We start from the raw sequence: 24,221 nt of genomic DNA, 5'->3' as shown, positions 1-24,221 counted from the left end.
TCAATATAATTTACTGTTTTGATAAGACCAATAATAGGGCACAATAAGGGCAAAAAATTATTTCAAAATGTTGTTTGCGCAAGGAATTACAACAGTTTGAATATAAATAAAATGTGACAGTGTCCTTATTTCGGCCTAATGTAACTAAAAGCACATTAAACTTGCTTCAGTTAATTAGGCATTTTTTTAAAATGCATATACTTACCTTTCAAGCGACAGTACTTTTGCTGTGACAACTGAAAGGTGCAATCTGTTTTTGGACCTCAAAAATGCTAAAAAACGTCAAAAATGTCACTTTTTTGTGACCTTCATTGACCTTGCTACAACAACTTGCCACAAATTTAGCATTCATTTTGTAAATTTTGAACATCCTATCCTTCATACATAAAAAGAGTTTGGAGGCTAATTGTTCTCAGCAACAATTGTGGCTCATAGCAATTTCCATGTCTTAAAAATCCGCTCAATTTTTGCTGCTGCGTGTTGACTTTTAGGGGCCCATAAAAACTGAACAAATTATTCTTAAATTTTTTTGTTACTAAGCAATTGGTCAACAATTTAGTGATATATAATAATCAGGGATTGGATAACTTCAGGAAATCCAAAGACAAAAAATATTTTTATTTAATTTAAAACTGAAGCTTAAAATCATTTTAAAATACATTATCACACAGTATATGATGCTTAAAAGCAATATAATTAAAATAATCTTTACAAAATGAAATATTATTTTTACTAAGTAGTCTTATTTTTTTCATGTCTACCCAGTGCCTATGGAACAGGCTATTTAGAGTTTGACAGTAAGTAGAGTAAGACGTTTGGGAAAAATATTTTCTTGATGATTCAATTACTGTACAATTTAAACTGACACAGTGTAGGTAATAAACCCTTAAATGTAGTTAGTAGATTATATATTTCATATTAAACAGTTTTTCTTTGAAATTATGATGATTTTCAACACATTTTCTAATGGTATTCATATGTGCCCTAGGCCTGTTTACACCTGGAATAACTAAAAAAACATTATTTAAGAAATAGATAAATTAGTTGACTGAATGTACAATTTTTACCTCAGAAGTTCTTCAACAAAGAAAGCATAATCAAAAGAGTGAGTAGCAAAACTAATATTCGATGAAGTCAGAACACCAAATATCAGACAGTCATCTTCATGCACAAAATTGCTTGAAAATAATTTTTTGAGTTCTCTATGAACAAGCGTTTCATGAAAAGAAGGATACGCAGGACTGTGTCGTCTAAACTTGTACCAACCTACAACAGACTTAAAAAATAAAAAAAAAATGTTAAAAATAACCTACATAAGAAAATATAATAACTTTAATGAAAGCATTGAATATGCACAGAACCATATTTAATTACTGCATTTGGAGGAGAAAACATATTAATTTCAATGCATCTAATATAAACAATAAAATTATTAAAACAGAAGTTTCACAAGAAAAAAATATTAACAGTTTAACCACCCATGTTTGAAAAGCGGAACAAGTGATTGCTGACTAGTGGTAAAATGATACAAAAAAAAGGTGAGATTTAAATCAGGTATGGTATCTTTCTATGTGTAAAATGGTACAAGAACTTTTTATGGCTAAATCATTCTAAAGATGTTATACATACCCCTTGCATGAAGCCTGAACTACACTATACTTGTGCTTAAAACTCTTGCCATACACATTGTAGCATTTACAGTTACAGAAGCAATTGTTGCAGCAATTCAGTTTTTCAGTTTGTTATAATTTGCAGGTAAGAGGGTATAAGCACATTATCCTTTGCATACCCCAAACAGGAAAAATAAAGTGTTAAATCACCTCTCCCTTGCAGGTCCATATTTAGGAGAGGGCAGGCGGGGCTACTGCTCCGGGGCCTCCACAATAAAATTTTTACAAAATATCCTAACTTTCACGGGTCGAAAATATCGGATATATACGTATATATCAAAATATTCAGATATATATCAAAACATCGGATATTTTCGAAAATATGATGATCTTTTCGAACCTTGATTAGGGGCCTCCACTCCTCCGTTGCCCCGGGACCTCCACATTTCCAAATCCGGCCCTGCTCCCTTGATTACCATTCACAAAGTTTTGTGACATTTTTTTGAAAAAATAAAGATGAAAAAAAAGTTTAACGTCAACAGCAAACGTTAAATTTTGTGTACATAATATAAAACAAATCATCTTTTTGTGTTACAGGGTGGCGACAGGAACTGTGAAAAAAAGTTCCCTGACTTTTCCCTGATTTCCCTGATTAAGTTCATCAAATTTCCCTGATTTACGTTATCAATGATAATGGTTTTCTTTCTTTGCTCTACTTGAAATCCATTGTATGTTTGTATAAAATGCAGTATTTTAAACGTTTTAAGTTATGTAAAGTTGTTGAACTAATGATATATTTTAAAAAAATGCTACTTTTTTAATAAAATGGCTAAAAAAAACATATCAAGTCAATTGTTTTGGGGGAAAAACCCCCTACAAAACAGTACATTAAATTTTTCTACATGGAAAAATTATAGAAAATTAAAAAAAAAAAAAAACTTCACTTCCAGAAACCACTTAGCATAAGAATTTTAAGAAACTTAGAGCTAAAAAGTAATTAAAATTATTTTGAACTAAGTTTTCAAACAGTATAATAATTGTTGCAAGAATAACAAGTAATAGTGAAAGACTAGAAGTAATGTAGTTATTCTTATATAACTAATTGACATATTTATGCAAAACAGATGAAACCATTTGACATCCATTCATAAGGAGCTTTTCTCTAATCAAGAACATAGGTTATAATGAATGAATGCAGCATTTTAACAATAAAAAATTAAAGATATTTACTTAAGTACACAAGTTAACTCTATTTCAAATGATTTCACCATGCAACGAAAAAAAATCTTAGATTGCTTTTGTAACAAACAGCTTTGAAATGCAAGAAAAAAAAGAACAAAAAAAAGCAATCAGTTAATTTCAAAATATATAAAAGAAGAATACAACTTGGTTATAAAATTAAAGAATCACTCAAGTCTGAAGAAAAGAAAACCTTTATAATCTGCAGTGACAACAAACAGTATATAACGGCAAAAAACACATTTTTTTAAATTGAAAGTTCAATTTTAGCAATTAAATTAAAAACGCAAAGAAGTAATAACTTTTAAGTTTTAATAGTATTAATTCAAAAACCAAAGATTTCTTCTTGAAATCGTGATTACAGTACGCTAATTACTTCGAGACAATGGAATAAAGGCAAAGGAGCTAAGGCATTAATGAAGGCTTCCTCTTTGCCTGTATGGTTGTTTATTTTACGTAGCATTGAAAGCGTAAAAGGAAATTTCAAGCTAGGTAAAATAAACAACCAAACAGACACAGAAGCAATCTTAGGAAGTTCATCCTGTGGTTAATAAGTAAGATTCAATGCTTTGACGTTGAGGAAAAAAGATGCACAAATATGCAGCAGTGTATAATCGCACCTCATTAATTTTACTTTTTTTTTGAACAGGTAATTGGCAGAAAATGGGTAGGAATTAGAATACTTAATTTTGTAAAGCAAAAACAAAAAAAAAAATTTTTTTCCTTCATAAAATCAATTTTTCCTGATTTTTTGTTATTTTTTCAAAATTCGCTGATAATTCCCTGACTTTTCCCTGATTAATAAAGTTCCCTGACTTTTCCCTGATCTCCCTGATTTCCCTGATCTGTCGCCACCCTGTGTTATTCATAAGCCCAAAATTGAATAAATTATTGATTCTCCATACTAAAAAAAAATACCCAGACACAATGATTTGAAAGGAAAAAAACTTGATTTCAAGTTGAAACTGAAAACAACATAAAAACTAATTACACATAACTGTTTGTCTTTCTCAGCATCTATTAATGTTTAACCTGCCTCAATATTAGTCATGCAGTTAAATTTAAGTTCTATATTCAATCTGCTATTCCCCTCATCTCTTATGGTCAGAGTCAATGAATTGCATTTGTTAAAGGAGTTGCCCCTAAAAGATATCAAACTTATTTTAAAAATCTTTGCTTCCCTTTCTCTTGGTCACAAAGTGTAACCTTACACCTTATTTCCTCCCCTCCCCTTGTCACATTCCATGCTCTTTTTCAAAGGCATATTGTTGTAGAAAAAGTATGGAGTCAGATTTCTTGTTACCCCTTCCTCCCCCTCGTATAAACTATCATAATTTCAAAAAACCCCTTCCCCCTCATGGACAACCACAAAGCCAGTCTCAATTACTTTAATGCCATTGATATTGTCACGTAAACAGATAAAATGTTGCACCAATAAAATGAAAACAATTTATCAGTACAAGGCATGAAATGTCTACATAAGTAGAAGACAACGAGCACTAGTTCTTAAGCAAATAGAATAAAAATATAACAGACGCTTACAAAAAAAACTGATAGCATACACAAAATTGAATGTTTACTTACAGCTTTTCTCTCACCCAAACAAGACTCAATATCAGCCATCCTAATATGCCCTGAAGAGTTATAGAAAGACTGTACACCGCCAGAAGGCACAGATGAATATATGCCTGAAACATTTATAGTTTATTTACATAGCTAGAAATAATAGAGAAGCACATTTCTAAAAGAAAATTAAAATATTTGCATTTTATCTTTGTGGAGACAGGACAGTTGAAAGGGAAGAAAACTCTTTTCAACGGATGTAAAACAGCAAAATATATTCTATAATTACAACAAAAAATTTCATTTTTTGTAAATATCTTACTTATTTTTTGAAATACAACAAATCTCTAAATAAATCTTTTTTTCAGCAACCAAACTTAACAACACTCAAAATAACATCTACAGTGAAACTTCGATAAGTCAAAAATGCAGGGAAAGCGAAAACAAAACTGTAGATTAATATAAAATACCACCACTGAAAATTATTAAACTTATAATATGAGCAAAAAAGTGATAGAAAAATGTATCAAAGATAATATATCGTCGCCTCAAAGCACCAGTAGGATATTTTACTGATATTCCTGGGATTAGATGTCTTACTGTTGTCCTGTGGGGACAATATATACTCAGGGTGGCAAAGAAACTGTCAAAAAAGTTGCCTGACTTTTCCATGATTTCCCTGATTAGGTTCACCAAATTTCCCTGATTTATGTTACCAATGATAATGGTTTCCTTGCTTTGCCCTACTTAAAAATCATTGCATATTAAATAAAATGCAGTTTTTAAAAATGTTTTAAGCTGTTGATTAAAAATATACTTTGAAACAATACCCTTTTAATAGTAAAAATAGTACATTAAATTATCTACTGGGAAATATTATAGGAAATCTAAAACAAATACTTTACTTCCAGTAGCCAGTTAACATAAGAATTCTAAGAAATTATTACAAACATTCTTAAAAAAATATCTAATCGTGATAAAACTATGAAGTTTATATAAAAATAATTTTGAACTAAATTTTCAAACAGTATAATTATTAAGATAAATAAATACCTTTGTGCTGAACAGTAAAGTAAGACAAAACAACGTAAGTAGAAGCACAAATTTGTAAATTACAGCAGACACATGTTTCAGCGTTACAGGGAACGCCTTTTTCAATGATCCGACAAAAGCTTAGCTTTTGTCGGATGTCTTTTCACCCATAAGCTCATTATTTTTTGCATTGAAAAGGGCGTTCCCTGTAACGCTGAAACATGTGTCTGCTGTAATTTACAAATTTGTGCTTCTACTTACGTTGTTTTGTCTTACTTTAGTATAATTATTGCTGCAAGAATAACAAAAAAAAAATATACTTGTGTACACAAGGTAAGTCAATTTCAAAAGATTTCCTTATTTGTCGGGGGAAAAAATCTTAGATTACTTTTGTATCAAACAACATTGAAATGCAAAAAACAATCACTTAATTTCAAAATATATATGTTTTTTTAACTTGGTTTTAAAATGAAAGAATTTTAAGGTCTGAGAAAAAAAACCTTCGTATCACCTGAGGCGACAGCGAATAATACGATGGCAAAAAACAAAGTTGATTTTCATTCAACATTCAATTTTAACAATTAAATTAAAAACGCACAGAAGTAATAATTTTTAAGCTTTTATCTGCACTAATTTAAAAAACAAAGATTTTTCTTGAAATCATGATTACAGTATGCTAATTACTTCAAGACAATAAGTAAAGGCAAGGGAGCTAAGGCATTAATTATGGCTTCCTTTTTGTCTGTAGGGTTGTTTATTTTACGCACGGAATTCGTAAAAGGCAAATCAGATCAAGGTAAAATAAACAACTTTACAGACACAGAAGCAATCATAGGAAATTCATTCTGTGTTTAATAAGATTCAATATTTTGAAGTTGAGAAAAAAAAGATTCACAAATATGCGACAGTGTATAATTGCACCTCATTAATTTTACTTTTTTTTCAACAGATAATTGGTGGAAGACGCGTAAGAAATTAAAGTACTTAATTTTGAGAAGCAAAAAAAAAAAAAAAAATGTTTTTCTTCATTTAATTGATTTTTCCTGATTTTTTTTTTTTTTTTTTTGAAATTCCCTGATATTTTCCTAATTAATAAAGTTCCCTGACTTTCCCTGATCTGTCCCCACCCTGATACTTGACCTAATCAATGTATAATTTGATGCTATGAATTCTAGAGCTTGAATAGGTTGGAAAACAAATTTATAAATTTTTGTTAGACGTAATAATTTTTACTTACCAGGGAAAAAATCATATTTAAAAAAAATTCTGTTTTCAAACATTGCTTTCAGCAGAAATTTGTTCTTTCATTAAATAGTCTTTGGATACTTTTAAAAGCATCAAAGAGGGAGGGAAAAGCATCAAAAAGCACCGCCAAGAGAAATATTTTTTTTGATTTTTTTAAAATTGCTGAAAACTTAGCGGCACGAACTTTAATGAAATTTCCCTCTTCTTTGCTACGCTAAAATTGAATAAATTTAACTTTTTTTGTAGCTTATAATTTTAAATATTCAATTAGTCTATTTTAAAGTTCAATTCCAAATGTTCAGGAATCAATGAAACGGCACAACAAACTAGGGCTCGACTGATGGCATTTTTTGGCCGATGGGCCGATGCCGATTGTTGGCCGATTGTTCAAAGATTGCCGATGGCCGATTGCCGATTGTTTTTCTCCAAATGGCCGATTGCCGATGGCCGATGGCCGATGCCGTAGGCCGATGGCAAAAAAAAATCTAACGGAAACAAATTGATAAGATTGTCAGGGACTTAAAGTATCATTTATTCATTTCACTTTACTTCCTTTCTACGTATAAGGAATTGAAATCACAAAAAATAATAACAATAAGATTTAGACCTAAATTTCTATTTTACGATCACCCAATTTAAACTTCACAAGTCTTTTCGGCACATCTGTACATGCATATGTACCTAAGATCACATATATGACCGAAATAGTCGTTTTGAACACCTCCTCAGTTAATTATCGCAAGTTCTCTTGTGATGTCTTTATGCGCGTAAACAAGCGTCACTCAAAAACGTTATGAAATAGTAAGTTGAAAACTCATACGTATAAAAGTTCGAGAACAAGTTGTATAAAACATTACCCTGAATAGTTCACATTACCGAAGCACATCTATCTACAAAATAGTTACCTTGAACGCCTATGCATTTCTTCCAACGTTCGTATAGTTTTAAAAACACTCATGACAGCCATTTTTCGCAACCTCCTGAAGGGCCTTTTGCGCTGCTGCTTTAACTTAATCGTGGGGAAGAAGGTGACTTTCATATTGAGGATGCACGGTTCGAATGGTCAACACTCTCATATGACAAACAAATAACATAACGTTTCGTCGGACTTAGCTTCGTGTGATTTTTAGCTGTTCCCAGCAAAAAAACATTTGCATGGACGCCGCTTTCTGCCGTCAGGAAAAGATAAAGCTGCATCTTAGAAGGTTGCGAAAAATGGCTTCTAGGGGTGTTTCCAAAAGTTATATGAACACTGGCAGAAGTACATAGTCCCACCTCAAGGTGACCCTTTGAAGGTGGATGTGCTTCGGTAATAAAAACTATTCTGGGTAAGGTTTTATACAGCTTGTTCCCGAACTTTTGGATCATACTACGTACAATCTGTATAGGGTGTAAATATGCTTCTCCTTTTTTGACTGTTGCATGATGATAGAGAAAGAACAACAGCCAAAAAAAATAAATAAATAAATAAATAAAAGAAAAGAAAAAGAAAGAAAGAAAAAGGGAAGAAAAACAAAGACAATGTTTAATAACCAATTGATTTGTTTTGTTTTTTTAATTGAACATATAACTAAGATTTCAGTAATATTGTATATTTATCTAACAAAATGACACAAAAACCTGTTTCGCCATCTCATATTTGTTCCGATGGTCTCAAATTCGGAAATATATCACCAGATGATCGTTAGTCTCAGTCTCAGACGCTATATTAGTTTTGAATTGAAATAAGTAATTAAGAGCCACAAAAAAAAAAAAAGAGTAAATGGGCTTTTTAGAAAACCCGATCGAAAACAAAAAGGGAAGTGCACAACTGGAACGTACGCACAACCCACATGGAAAAATTTAACCTTCTACATCTTACCATTTTTGAGTTATGACTTTTGAGAGATACATACGTACATCCAGCCACAAGAAAGTACGCAATAATTAACTTGTTTGGTATCTGAATGCAGTATTAAAATCTCTTTCAGGGGCAAGGATGGATACAAGGGAGGGGCGATGGGGGCGATCGCCCCCTCCTTGAGCCGAGAGACAGGAAATTTCTTTATGTATATTTTCAATACTATAGTTTCAAAACCGCAATGTTACGTAATATTCGATGGTGTTAGAAGAAAGGGAGCTCTTTCTTCAAACGCAGATGTCTTTAAAACGCAATCGTACTACATCTCTTTTTACTCTGGGGAGAGAGATCAGTACTTTCTGCAGGAATTTTTTCGAAATTGAAGTACCAAAATCTCAATTTTAGACGATCTTAGATAATATTAGGGGTAGGTAAGCGACGGGTTCAGTACACTCCTTCGAAAATTTTTAGAAATTGAAGTTCCCAAAGGTAAAGAGTGAAAAGTAATCGCCCCCTCCTTGAATATTTTCTGGATCCGCCCTTGTTCAGGGGTGACTAAAATAGAAATTCACACTGAGAAATTTAAGTAAACAATTTTATATAAAAACAATAACTCCCTTTACTTCGTATTAAAAAGTAAAACAGCAAAGGTCTTTTTTTTTTCGAAAACATCGGCCAATTCCATCGGCTTCTCGATGTTTTTTAAGGCCGATGGGCCGATGTTTCCTACAAATTAGCATCGGCCGCCGATGCCGATGGCTAAATTGTTGAACCATCGGCGCCGATGCATCGGTCTAGTCCTACAACAAACATTAGCTTTTTATAAAAACTAAAGAAAAAAGTCAGTCTTGGAAAGACCAGCCACTTCGTAGAATACCCCACAATCCCAAAAATAGTCCATATAAGCCTCCCCCACCCGTTTTCACTAAAAGTGGAATTATTCCATAATCCCAAATATATGCACCCCTCTCTGTCATTTTTAAGTTCCATTTTCAATCTGCCCTTATTCAAAGTCTTGGTTTCCCCCATTAGTAAGTTTTTCTTTTCTATGGAAGGAAATGAAGCAAACAATAATTTGAAAAAAAAAAACTTGCAACATTATGTGCTAATAATCCACTTCAGAGATTTATTTGATCCACTTTGTCTAGACCCCTTTTGATGCCTCGCTATTGTGCCGATTTCTTTCTTTTTAATCATACTTTTTTGGAAGAAGAAAAAAAAGAAAAGATTTCGACTTATAGAATTACGTTAACAAGGAAACTTTGACAACAGTCAAGAAATAAAATTCAATTTATCAAATATTTCGACTCAGCGAAATTCGCCTTATCGAAAATAAATAACGTTAGTTCTCCATTCAGTTAAGACAGAAATAAATATTCACTTCGGCTAATCAAAGTTTTCGACTCATCGAAGCTCGACTTATCGAAGTTTCACTGTATTTTTTAATTTTTCAATACAATGAAGGGGGGAAAAATCCAATATTTGTATTATGTAAGAAATGCTCTATGCAGACAATTATAGAAATAGCTAGGTATGCAATGACCAAATGGTCATTGCATACCTAGCTATTTCTTTGTACAAGTCTGATTGTAAATAAGAGATTTGTACCATTTCATAAAAGTAATGATGTTACTTATTGCTAATTAAATGCTCTATGGTAATAGAAATTACCATTTACTATACATTTATTTAGAGCAAAAACATACTAGACTTTTAAAAGTTTATTTGCATTTTTCAAAAACAGCAGGAAGACTTAAGTAAAAAATCACACAAAGAATCTGTGATATTTTATGATGCTAGAATAGTTTGAAACCAGGAGGTAACTATTTAAATGGAAGAGTTACAGTAATGGGAAGTCATTGTAAAGAGCATTGACTATTTTTTTCTTTTTTTTGAAATGGAGTCATTGGATGTAGAGTGACATTGGTTCAGCTCGACCATCTTTGATTTGGATGAAATTTTATAGAGGTGCAGAGATGCCTTTGAAACTAACCTATAGGTTAGTAGTGATTCTCAACCTGGGGGCGATCAAACTCTTCTAGGGGGCCATAAATTTCTGGGGAGCGACCGGTATTCGGATACCTGGTACTAATGGGAAATTCTTGACCTTTCAAAAACTATATTTATTAAAACAAATCGGTACACAATTCAGAAATATCTTTCAGAATACCTATGTTGTGTAATACTGAACCAAGGATATGGCACGTCAAATCAAAGAAAGTTGTTCCCAGAAAATAAGGCATTTATGATTTACACCTCAATTAAATCTGTTCGGATAGAAAAAAATCCCAAAAGCGAAACATAATATCTTTTATTGTATTGCTGTTTTCACGAGGAAGAAAAAAAATCTTGTAAGCACTGTCTGACCGCTGGCGCCAGAATATATTTAACGCCTGAAAAGTGGATGGATGTGTGTAGGACTGGATTTTTGCATTTACTAATCAGTTGTCATTCAGAACCTTGCAATCAGCGCATAAACCTCCTTACGTAGTTTCTATTGTTTGATTTAATTTAGTGAATTTCTGTTTAATTGTGCATGTTTCGCAGCGTGGAAGTTCGATATGAATTCGAAAAAGAAGTGCCAGCAGTATTCAGCAGAGTATTTAAAATTTGGTTTTGTCACGTCACCGCAAAATGTGCAGTTTTCGCATTGTCTTTTGTGTGATAAAACATTTTCTAGCAATGAAGCGATGAAGCCCTCGCAAATGAAAGAGCATTTGTCAAGAGTACATGGTGAAAGAGTAAATAAACCTCTGAGTTATTTTCAAGACCTCAAAACAAAAGTGGATAAACGGCCAAAGGTGGATTAATTACTTAGAAGACAAGCAACAGATCTTGACAAAGGGCTTCTTGCTTCTTACGAAGTGTCTCTTTTGATAGCAAAATGCGGTAAGCCTCATACGATTGGCGAATCTCTTATTCTACCGGCTGCCAAAAAAATAGTTGAAATTTTGCTTGGTGAGGGCTCCAGTAAAAAGATAAGTCAAATCTCTCCCCCTGAGTAACAACACAGTTTCCAGGAGCATTGATGAAATGGGTGCTGACGTTGAATGCAAACTCATAAATGTTTTGAAACAAAGTAAATTTGCACTACAGATTGATGAATCAACTGTGACAGATAACAGAGCTATTTTATTAGTTTAAGTTAGGTTTATTAATGAGCTGAAAGAAATAACTGAGGAAATGTTGTTCGCCGGAACTTTGATTACTGATACAAAGGGATCGTCGATTTTTAAAGTGGTGAAGGATTATTTTGAAGAAAAAGAAATTCCAATGACAAATGTAAGTGCTTGCACAGCAGATGGTGTCCCTGCCATAGCAGGTCATCATATTGGGCTTCTTGCACACCTTAAAAAGAAGTGCCAGAAGTGATTACCATCCATTGTGTCATTCATTGTCAACACTTGGCTGCAAAAAAAATTCAGTGGTGTTTTACATGAAACCTTACAATTAGGTATTACTGGTATTAACAACATCAAAGCTAATTCTCTCAATGATCGCCTGTTTCGAGAGCTTTGCCATGAAAATGATGAAAAATTCGAATGCTTGCTTTTACATACGTCTGTGAGATGGCTTTCTAAAAGAAACTGTTTGTGCCGTTTCTTTGAATTATTCGACTCTGTAGCTGAGTTTCTCGACTTGCATGATCCTACTTTAAGTGAGAATTTGAAACAGCGCAAATTGGAACTTGCCCATCTCACAGATATTTTTGAAAAAATGAACAAAGTCAACATTAAGCTTCAAGGGAACAAGATGAACCTCATCAAGGCCAAAAGCATAATTTCAGCATTCATTGCCAAATTTGAAATCCACACGGCTAATATTGGCCGTAAAGAATTTATCCTGTTTACAACTCTAAAAAAAGTTTGATCATAGATGATGAACTTCCTCAATAAATTTTTCCTCTATCTTAGTAATATATCATTATTTTATCGTACATAATAAGTATATTGTATTTGTATGCATTTATTATGAAACACAAATATAATAATTTTTAAATTTAATAAGAAAAAATCCATGTTTAGTACATTTATTTGATCTATTGATTTAACTGTAAATAGTGTAATGTATATTTCAATAAAATGTTATATCTCAGAAATTCAGTTTGAGCTGATTAGTTTTCATGCAGCAAGCATGAAATTCTTGGCAAAGTGGTGTGGGGAAATTTTTTCCTGGATTTTAGAGTGTCGTAAATTTGGACCAACTAATTCAAAGCTCGTATGCTATAATTATATAATCAAAATATTTGTTTATATGTTTCACATTTGCAGAGAGCAAATATTGATTTTGCAAAAGATACTGTCATCTAAATTTGACATCAAAATCCCATGAAAAATAGTCTCTTTTCATGTTTGTCCTCTTGCATCGTCTCTTTGCAAGTGCCATTAGAAAAAACAGATTTTTTTCACTATCAAAATAGGTTTTCTTTGATATAGATTTCTCTCATGTTATGAAAAAATTAGCTTGAAATACTGCATGTTGTTCACAAGAAAATCTCATTAGCAGATGGTGTTTACCAAGGAATCCAGTTAATAGTAACTTTACAACTGTCAATATTCAGAAGTATTTTTTTTTTAATTCTTCTTTTAAATAGATAGTTTTAAAATTAAATTTGACAGAAATAGAAAACACCCTGTTCAGGAAACAGATACAACAGACAGAACAAGGCATTTTTCTGTTTCTATTATGTTTAAATTGCAAAGGAACTTCCTGAAAGAAGAATAAAAAAGTATTTCTGACTAATATGGGTTTATCAATAGATCTATTTCAAACAAATCTAAAGAAGTTCTTCTGCCCTTATATAGAAGTTTGGTAAAACCTCATTTGGAGTATGCTGTTCAGTTTTGGTCTCCTTATCTTAAGAAAGACATTAATATATTGGAAAGGGTTCAAAGGCGAGCTACAAGGCTAATAAATGGACTTTCCCACTTAGACTATGATTCCAGGCTTAGAAGGTTAAAAATGTACAGTCTTGAGCAAAGAAGAGACCGAGGGGACATGATTCAGTTGTTTAAATTTATTAAAATGAAAGATGTTACGGGGCTGAAGTTTAGCACTGAAAACAGAACAAGGGGTCATTATTTTAAGCTATTTAAATCTCAGGCTAACATGGATATTAGGAAAAATTATTATTATAGCAGGGTAGTGGAACCTTGGAACAGTTTACCGGAAGAGGTGGTAATGAGCAAGGGAGTAGATAGTTTTAAGAAAGCCATTGATCTTCACTGGGGATTGTAAATTGACTAGGACCAGTCTAGCTGGGCCCAGAGCCTGTTGCTGGTCGTCACTTTTGTATTTGTATTTGTAATATAACACAACAGTCGTAAAATCACTATAAACTGGCTTCCATGGCAATCACCATATGCTAATGAGATTTTCTTGTGAACAATGGCGGACAGTTTTCAATCTTTAGCTACAGTGCATAAAAAACACACTGATTTTCATGTTAAGAGTTTTGATCCTCAATTTGGACATTTTTTTTTTTTTACAAAACAGATAATCATGCTCTGCAACTGTTATACATGAAAAACAAGTATTTTGGCAGAAGAATTACAAAGGGTACGAGCATTCGAATTATCTTTGTTCAGAATTTATGATAATCTAAAATCCAGGAAAAAATTTTCCCACTGTGCTTTGTCAAGAGTTTACATACATGCTTCACAAAAACTAATGAGCTCAAATTCAAAAATACTAGACATACAGTAGACCCTCATTTTATGTAGAATTGATTATACATGATATAAGATTTGGCACCTTTATTTCATTTTATGCGGAATAAACTCTTTTATGCGAATGCGCCATAGAAAACAGGTAAAATTATCCCTTCTTTCAAATAAAGTGTATATTAGGTACGTAATAATCTGCTAATAAGAGAGCTTGGGCCACTGGAGACATTTTCCAGAGCTCTTTCCAGAAATACAATTAAACTCAGGCTCTGATTCAAGGGCACCCATATAGGGGGGTCAGGGGGTGCTCAAGCCCCCCCCCCTTGAAATTAGAACTTCCTTGCTTTTAGTACTTTTTTGTTGGCAAAAATGTAAAAACATTTCTTCTCCAGCAATTAATGAATAAGTTATTAAAAATGTCAAATTTTAAAAACGCACATCTGTGCTGAAATCGGTTTCTATGGGGAAAACATCCTGCTAAACCATGGGGAAATTATCTGAGTTCCCCCCCCCCTTAAAATTTTGCATATGAGCACCCTTGGCCTGATTAAGTGTAAGCCCAAGAAGCACAGGCTTTGTGGCCCCCTAGTTTGGGGGGGGGGGGGGCAAAAATTGGGGAAAAAAATTTCTTAATGAATGTATTTATTTGTTTTACACTATAAGATTTTTCTTTTTTGAAAAAATTCTAGTGTGAGTTTCAGGGTTGGCAAAAACCCGGGTTTTTTTTAAAAAGCCCATGGACCCGGGGTTTTTTTAAATAAAACCCAAAAAACCCAACTAAAGTTGGGTTTTTTAAAAGAAATGTGGGTTTTTTTGTCTTTTTTTCGGGAAAATGTGGGGGTACTTGTAGCATATTGTAGCGTAAGTATATGGACAAAGTGCAAAAATTGTTTTCTTGTAAAAAAAGCTAGAAAACTAGTTAAAATTCAGCATTTTCTGAAGAAAAAGATAAAAGACGAAAAAACCCAAGAATGGTGAAGTTTCAATTTTTTTAATTTTCATTATTACCAACGGTTAAAGCAAAGTTACTTCTTGAGTGATAAAATCTATTGCTCGTTTTTAAGTACTACTTTTTTTTTTTTTTGCATTTTACTTTATTGTATTTCATTTTGTTATGCAAAACTACTGTAGAACCTCAAGTAGTTTAAATCCCTTTTTACTGAATTCCAGCTTAATCAAGACATTTCTTTGAATTTTATGTTGCCTGCTTTTCTATTTCTGTGTACAGAGTAAGAAATGTTAAACTTTTTCGTAAGACAATGAAAATACTGTACCTGTTCTGTTGACGAACGCCTTTATTTAATTACGCCCCCTCTAAAGATAACAGCCGAAACAATCATCACCGGTATAATCAGGCAAACTAAACTGCTTTGGGGATACAATTATGCTCCTAATTGTATCCGCAAAGACCGTTGGGGGGTTGACCGTTTGAAAAATCTGTTTATTTTTAAAAAATATACCTTGCGTTTATTCGAGATTTGTGACGTTTTGGTTAGCAGAAAATAATTCACATGAAAGCCTTTTAACTAGATTAGTTTCCTCTGTACAATCTACAAATATTGAGAAAATCAGATGCGACAGGACTTGGTCAAGATAATTTGAGTTATTTATTGATCAGTTAAAGAAAAAAGTTAAATACATTTATTTAAAAACGTTGAAGTATTTTTTTTAATGCAGTTAAGAGTTAAGAAATACTATTGAAGTTCAAAATTCATTTTTTATGTCCCTTGTCTGTGGCGAAGAACAAATAAAAAAGAAGTTTAAATTGTAAAAGTATTTAAATTGATTAATTTTTTAAAAAACTTCTCAGAAAATTTTAAAAAACCCAAAAGTGGGCTAAATAATGGGTTTTTTTAAATGGGTTTTTTCAAAAAAACCCATTGGGTCCAACCCAATTGGGTCCAATTCGGCCAACCCTGGTGAGTTTACAAATAAATTTTTATTGCTGGTCTGTTTTAACAACGTTTATGAGTTCAGCCGAAAACTAACTCTCTTCTATGTAGTGAGAAAACTATCTGGAGTGACATCTAACATTGAATGAGACCACTCAGATGTCACTCCATGTTAATAGGGAGCTCAGTATTACTGCTTAAATAAGGCATTTATTTTGTTTCTGTTGATTTACTATATTTCAAGATATTTGAAACTTTTATAATTGTTTATTTATGTAAGTATCAAATTAAAGATACATTACAGTAATATTATTAAAATATACATATGTATGCCCTCAGTTTACTGCAGCCTATATAGCCATGCAAGTGTCAATGGGGGTCAACCTAAAAAAAAAATCAATGGTGAAGATTGCACCACTGATTTATTTTTTTTTGGGGGGGGGGGGGGGCGTATTAGGATTTTTTTTTTTTTTTTTAAAGATGGTACGCCATTTTTTTTGGAGGATGGGAACCTCTGCAATGACAAAAAGATGTGAGATTGAGCACGTTCTTCGGTTCTTTAAGTCGAGGTGAGGCCCCACTGGTTTGTTGTGCTTACAGTCCCAAAATTTCTAAATTGAGCCCTGATTAAACTCACATACTTCAGAGCTCACTGGAAGAGCTTTTAGAAATGACAAAGAAGAACGAAATCAACGAGGATACCGACATGGATGACGATAACACACAAACGGCTTTCACATTGAAAACTTTCAGCCTTTCTTTGACAATGGCAAATAATCTTTCTGACTTATTAGTGAAGAAGATCCCATCATGGAAATGACAGGAGTGATCGTGGATGCATTAATGCTCCACAAAAAACTACAGAGAAAAATAAATGCTGTCAAAAGAATATGATAACCAGCATCCTAAAAAAACGTTTTTTTTTTAGGTGGAGAAGGGGGACCAGGATTGTACCAAATCTGGATGGTTGAGCACATAATTTTTTAACCTTAAAACAATAACAAAACAAATGCATACTTATCACTAATTCTTCTTGAGTTGTGTACATGGACTGGTCATTTATTTCTTTCTTAATCTTTTTTGCTATTGTCCCAATTAGGAAGCCTTCCTAAAGTTTAGGATTTTATTATTAGCAAGAGAAATTAAGAATTATAAAATAGATTCATAATTAATAAATTTATATAAATATAATTTACAATAAGCTGATGTTAGACAACAAACAAAAGGGTGCATACAAAACTATTATACAAAAGGCAGTAGGGGTAAGTGGTGTACCTCAGACATGTGTGTACCTTGAACCTAGGCTGATTACAGCTCTGCTTATTAAAATATTTGAATATCAACATGTATAGTTAAAGTATTTGCCAATAGACGTCTCAGTGCATAACTTTCTGTTTTGTTGAAAGCTAATCTGATTGAAGTATTATTGAAAAACGAAATATACCATTCAGAAGTAAGTTTTCCCAGACACTTTTAAGTTTTTTTATTATGAAACATATATTGTTTATTCTGAAATGAAGGTCATGCATTATACAGTCATGTTCTAGCTATAACACCATGTGCTTGAAACAAAGCTAGGCCTAACTGTAACATAATGGTCAGCTGTTTTGTTTTTATAACCAAGTAGTGTACCTCGAACCCAATACAAGTGGTGTACCTTGGACTTTTCCAAGGTACACACTTCTGCATAATTATTACAATTCCTAAAACTTCATGTTCTTCAGTTTGTTGGAATATTTTGACGAGGATTCCCACTGGCCTTCACATTGTCAAATACAATCAATAGCTTTAAGGTCACTGGCTTACATATACTGAATGGAAATATTTCTCAAGATTTTGATTTGCTCCTATCAAATGTCACTGATCTCTCAATGCAAAAGTAACAAGAAAATAACACACAAAATGATTTTACTGGTGTGTCAAAATCTGAAGTTAGTATTTCTTTCCTAAGCCTTGTCACCCCTTAAGAAATATGACCATATCCAAAGGGTTACCGAGAAAACAATTTCGTAGGAGGAGACCTAAAAGAAAGTCTTGCATTTTGACCGATAAACCCAAGAAAGAGTGTCTTGAAGTAGAAAAGGCTAAAATGGCAATGAAAAAAGTAAAGCAAATTAAGACAGTAAAACCCCCTACCAAGCCAGCTAAAAGAAAACTTAATTTTTCCTTAGATCCTGAACTTGAGAATATTGAAGATTTATATGAGGAATTTGGAATTTCAGATCATCATTTTAACGAGCTAGAAGATCCAGATAATGTCAATATTTAGATTGGTGTTTTTCTATTGGTGAAATTTGCTGGCAAAAAAACTATCAAATATTTTCTTGCAGAAATTATTTCTATTGCTGATGATGGATATGAAGTTAAATATCTGAAAAAAGATCCAAACTCTCAGAAATTCATCATGAGACGATCTTACCCTTTATGAAGTTGACAAAAAGAATATTATATTCAAGCTACCACACCCCATACTAGCTGGTGGATACGAAAGGCAGCTTGAGAAGTTCACATTTGGAATCGACGCATCCGATTACAATCTTAGAAATAAGTGTAGCTTAAAAAAATAACCTTTAGTATGGTTTTCAGAAGCTTAAGCATCCTGTCATTTTATTAAAAGAGTGAACTGTAATAAGATAATAAGATCTAAATTTTTATTTATCTTTGAAACAAAAAAAAAATGTATTTCTAAAATTGGTGTGGTATACTAATCGATAAATTATGATGTTCTTACTGAAAATCATGTTTTCTTTACCTGTTAATCATTGGTCCAAGGTAAACCATCCCAATACCCAAGGTACACCACCGCTGGTGAACATCGGTACCAATTGCATTCTTCTGTTTTTTCTTAAAAATTTAATTGAAATAAGTTAAATAAATTTTTAAGATAATTATATGTTGTGTAAAAAATCATAAAGTTTCAGCTAAATGTATTTGTATTTAGATTTGGCAAATAATTATGAAATAAAAAATTGAAAAGTGAAAATAGGTCCGAGGTACCCCACCTTCCCCTATAAGGTTTTGTTTAATATATACTAGTACAATATTCAATAAAAATTATACGACTACAACGCATTTGGGAGACCAGCAACAAATTAAAGAAACTAAAAAGTTTTTGATTATCTTTCATCGTAAATAGCATGGAATGAGCTGCATCATTCATGCAATCAGCAACAAATTCAAGAAACCCAAAACATTTTTTGATCATTCTTAATCATAAATAGCGTGGAATAAGCTGTAAATTTCAGCAATTAGTTTATGGGGAGATGGGGAAATGTTGGACCGGTCTCAATTACTCAATTATTTTAATACTATTTTTTTATGACCAACAAAAAGCACATATGGTTCTACAAATCCTATAATGAAATCACATCGTACAGTTATATTGAACAAATTTTATTACAAAAAGTGTTATTTCGGTAGTCCTGAGTAATTTTCAGAAAACTGTAACTTAATTTTTTTTTTAATGGTTTTTATCAAGGTTACGGGAAAAAAATTGAACTCCTTTCTCAAAGTAAGTTTCTTTAGTTCATAATAATTGGCCTTTTTTTTTTTGTCAACAAGAAAAAATTATGACATCACTTTTTCAGAACAAGAAGGTGGGATAGGTTGGTCCACTCTTTGTGGAGCACGTTGGACCGGACCAACCTACCCCACATAATTTAAAAACCTTTTTTTTCCCCTCTTAAATTGTTCATAAATTTGCAACACTTGCTTGCAATTGCTCAGTGTGGTAAAAACTGATTATTTGTGAACCATCCCTTACAATTTGTTACCTTTCCAATATCCAAGAATAATTAATAAGCAGCTCATTAGGTTGCTGATACCTTTTCAAATTTTTATGATATTCGACTGGAATTTTTTTTATAAGATGCCAAATCAATTTGGCAATGATACTGTGAAAGTTATAAATTTCTATCTTTTATGCATGCACACACACAGGGAGATATTAATTGCTTTAAATGTTCAAATTTCTTTTCCAAATTTTATCATAATAATTTGCTTGAATGCTGTCAAGTTTTCTGAAAGTTTAGTAAGACAGGATGGAGAGGAAAACATGCAAACAAATTGATATTTTTGAAAGAAATGCTTATAGCTTCGTGAATATAAGTAAAACTTCTACCAAAACCTTTAAAGTTATACTCCATAGTAAGTAAATTAACTGCTGAAACTTATTACATTCTCTTTATGATGAAGCATAATCAAAAAACTATTTTGGTTTCTTCAATGTGTTACTTGTCTGTGGTCCCTTAACCCCCTTGCAGTTCGACAGTCGCAGAATTACATGTTAAATGGACGAAATATCTCGTCATAAACATAAGGTGGTTAAATACATGGGTGACACAGGCTTGTCATAGAAGGCTGATTGCACACCCATCTCCCGTGGGCTTAGAAAAACTAATGTTTTTACCATGGTTCGCCGATATATATCATGATATTTTGATATGTATTTTTTCGCAGTACCAAATTTGCAAGATAAAAATTATGTGTGTAGTAACCATATTAATATTATTCTTAAATCACCCAAAATAATCAAAAGTTATATATACTATATTTATATAGCATATTAAGTCATTAATATAATGTTAATAATATGAAGTACTCCTTCTTTATTTCATATTCATAAAATTACTAGTAATGTAAAAAATTTAAATTAAAAATATCTAGCTGAGAATTAAAAGTTTGTCAGAAGAAAGGAAAATGTCTAATGAATGTGTTCTGACTAATGCATATTTTTATTTCTGAAAGATATAAAATTAGTAAAAATAGTTAACCAAAGAAAAATGAGTGAAGCCTGCTACTGCTTAAGTAATTCAACTAAAATTAATAGAAATGTATCAATATCATTATATTTAAATGCCATTCTAAATACATAAATTTTTTTATAAAATGTATATTTATGAATATAAATAATGAAAGGAACATTAATTTTAAAGTTTACGCATTATAATAAGAACATAAGAATATTAGCAACATTGACCAAGGTAAATGGTATTAACAATCTTAAAAAATTCTGAAAAACATAAAAGGCAAACAACATCAGATAGGTTTTTATAGAAGAATCCCATGAACCGGTGCAAAAAGACATCTGAAAAAACACCTGAAGGGGTATTCAGTATACTTCAAATGTTTTTTATGGAAAGTGACCTTCCTTTCTAACAATAACTCATGTATTTCATGACCAGTATTGTCAATTATTCATTGTTCTTCACAAGTCTAAATATGCAATCATCTGTGTGATCTGGAGCAGATTACTTCAATTTACATCAAACTTTAATGTGAAAAAAATGGTTCGCCATTTGAACTGTCTTCTGGAATGAATAGTGGACAAATAGCAAGGTTCCACTTTATTTTAATAAAACAAGCAGCTTAAATAGAGAAATGTAAGAAACAATCCAGAACGTTTCTAGCATTTAAAATATCAGTAGGCACCCTGTAAAATAACCTTACCGGTTGTTAAAAAATAAATATTATTATTCTTTGAGAGAAAAAAAAGTGAACAAATATTACAGAAGTAGAAGCATACAATTTATTTAAAACATTATGTATTTTACATTTTTTTCTTTAGGAATGTGAGATTTAACACGTGAACAATGCTTAAAGTTTGGGTAACCTGAAATTGTAATACTGAATAAAAAAGGAAACACTATATAAGTGCATTCCCAAAACATTTCATCTCTTTCAGTTCTTAAATTCGCAAAAGCATTAACTCAACATCACATCACAAGATAGGAATAACTTTTTCAAAACGAGTTTCAGCTAAAAAGGGTAGAATAAGTTGAAGCAATCAGCTAAGCAGATATAAAATTTCAAAAATAGAACTATTATTTAAAACAAACAAGGATTTGTTTATCGAAGTGTACCTGATCGTCTTGACTGTTCATACAGTCAAACATTAAAGAAGACAGAACGAAACCGCTGAGGCAGACTTTTGGTTTGCGATCCATTTCTTGAAGTAACTATAATAGTAATGTTTTCAGGTACATTAAAGTAATTAATATATAAATGAGTTATGCTAATCTCTTCGCGGTACAAGAACTAGCTCACATGAAATTGTTTACAAATGCAAGATGAAGATATGTTGCCAAGTAAATTATACAAAAGAAAAACTTCAGCTTTTGACAGAACCCAAATGAAGGATTAAGGATGACTTTTTTCAGCAAACCAACATTTGTGATTCTTTTAAATGAGAAGTGTCTTATTTTTTTCAATAGCTCTCACTATCAAAATATGAAAAAAAAGCTTCAGTTTTTCTTTTTCAGGCGTCTTTTCTGATGCAATATTTTAAAGGAAAAGTTGGCAGTTCATTCTCGTATGCGGCTTTTAAAAATGACGATGATGCAATGCAATGTGTCGGAAGTTTGTTTTGAAAATTTTTAATGAATGGAATTCAGAATGACACTGCTTCGAAGAACTTTTGGAATTTGTAATTTAACTAAAAGATACGTTACGCCGAGCAAGAACTTCCAGTATTTCGCTGAATCTTGTCGTGTACTTTATTTTCCAAGAATCAACAGTGGAACTGTCATAAAAATTCCGTTTTATTGCAAAGAGTATTGGTTTAAAGGAACTACTTTATTATCTATTTTAATTGCATTCCATTCTGAAAGGTTTAAAGGTGAACTGTTATTGTTACTTAAAAGTTTTAGTTATTGTGTTATTATTAACTATGTGGGTATTTTATTATTTAGTTTGTGTGTTATTAAGGCGTGTAGATGGGGTAAACACTCCAGAGGGAAAGGGGGAAGTTAGCAAAAAGGAGGTTGGCATTAGCTGTGTGTTAGATAGTGGGAATATTCCAGAATTAAAGGAGGAAGTTAGTAAAAAGGATGTGGGAATTAGCTGTGTGCAGTGGCGTAGCTAGACCCGACTTTCGGGGGGGGGGGGGTTACTTTTATATATATATATATATATATATATATTATATATATATATATATATATATATATATATATATTATATATATATATATATATATATATATATATATATATATATATAAATAATATATATATTATATATATATATATATATATATTATATAATCGCTTGGAATTTTTTCCTTTTCTTTTTTTTTTACTTTCTCTTCTCTCTTCTTTTTCTCTTTTTTTTTTTTTTGAGACTAACGTTTCGGGGGGGGGGTTTTGTCCCCAAACCCCCCCCCCCCTTAGCTACGCCCCTGGCTGTGTGTTAGATAGTGGGAAAATTCCAGAGGTAAAGGGGAAAGTTATTGCTGAGGCGACTAACTGGGAAACAAAGGGTATAATTTTGGGAGATTCAATGGTGCGTGAGGTGGGAAACTCAATAGGCAGAGTTAGACGTAAGGTGGCTAGATGTTGTTTGCCAGGGGCTCGGGTGAGAGATGTAAATAGGGTTGCTGAAAAGAAGGGGGTATTTAATAAAGAGGATGTAGTTACTTTGTGGGTGGGAACTAACGATGTAGGCCATAGTAACAATGATGAGTTTACAAAGGAATGGGATTCCCTGTTGGACAAAGCAACCAACTGTTCGGCAAATGTCCAAGTGGTTGGTTTGCTTCCCAGGTATGGAGTGCATAGGAGTTGGTTAAACCAACGGGCTAGGTGTATGAACCTGGTACTCAAGGAAATTTGCGTTAAGCGTAGTATCAGGTTTATTGATGTGTGGAGTAGATGTAAACGAGATTGGATTGCTAGGGATGGCCTACATCTGAGCTCTACAGGGGTCAAAATGGTTAGTGGTTTGGTTTTAGAGGCTTCAGAATCAAAAAACTAAGTTGGAATGGGGGGCATGGTTTAAGGAGCAGAATTCGAAAGGGTACTAACTATCGGGATTTTAGTAGAAACGGAAATAGGGTGGCTAATAAGAGAAAAGATTTTAACACTTGGGATTCAAACAATCGTGCAGCATTAAATAAAAGTAAGATGGGCTTACTTAAGGTTTTTTATACAAATGCTCGTAGTATTAGGAACAAGATGGAAGAATTGAAAAGCATAATTATAGACGAGAGGTTGGATATTATTGGAAACACCGAGACATGGGCTACCGAAAGTGATGATGATTTATTATCTATTGCTGGGTATAATTTGTTTAGACAAGATAGAGTAGGTAAAAGAGGTGGTGGGGTTTTATTTTATGTCAGAGACGCTTTAATTTG

The 24,221-nt window shown here is 32.3% G+C and overlaps 2 protein-coding genes across 2 annotated transcripts in view; one reads left to right on the top strand and one right to left on the bottom strand.

The window, feature by feature from the left end:
• The window catches only part of LOC129217142 (BRISC complex subunit Abraxas 2-like), a 45,722-nt gene extending 23,600 nt beyond the window's left edge, over window positions 1–22,122 (bottom strand). Inside the window, exons 1-4 of the mRNA XM_054851401.1 lie at window positions 21,949–22,122; window positions 17,105–17,195; window positions 4,434–4,537; window positions 1,068–1,276 (exon numbers count right to left, since the gene is read on the bottom strand). Of these exons, the coding sequence (XP_054707376.1) occupies window positions 1,068–1,276; window positions 4,434–4,537; window positions 17,105–17,195; window positions 21,949–22,032 (488 nt within the window). The 5' untranslated portion in view covers window positions 22,033–22,122. The remainder of the gene's footprint in view (window positions 1–1,067; window positions 1,277–4,433; window positions 4,538–17,104; window positions 17,196–21,948) is intronic.
• Window positions 22,123–22,480: 358 nt separating this feature from the next.
• LOC129216384 (caseinolytic peptidase B protein homolog) overlaps window positions 22,481–24,221 on the top strand; it is a 67,619-nt gene continuing 65,878 nt past the window's right edge. Inside the window, exon 1 of the mRNA XM_054850598.1 lies at window positions 22,481–22,703. Within this exon, the coding sequence (XP_054706573.1) occupies window positions 22,481–22,703 (223 nt within the window). The remainder of the gene's footprint in view (window positions 22,704–24,221) is intronic.

Source organism: Uloborus diversus, chromosome 2 (assembly GCF_026930045.1).
Source record: "Uloborus diversus isolate 005 chromosome 2, Udiv.v.3.1, whole genome shotgun sequence".
In the NCBI taxonomy this organism is placed as follows: Eukaryota; Metazoa; Arthropoda; class Arachnida; order Araneae; family Uloboridae; genus Uloborus; species Uloborus diversus.
Note: the sequence above shows the minus strand (reverse complement) of the source record. Positions and strands in the feature narration are given on the sequence as shown.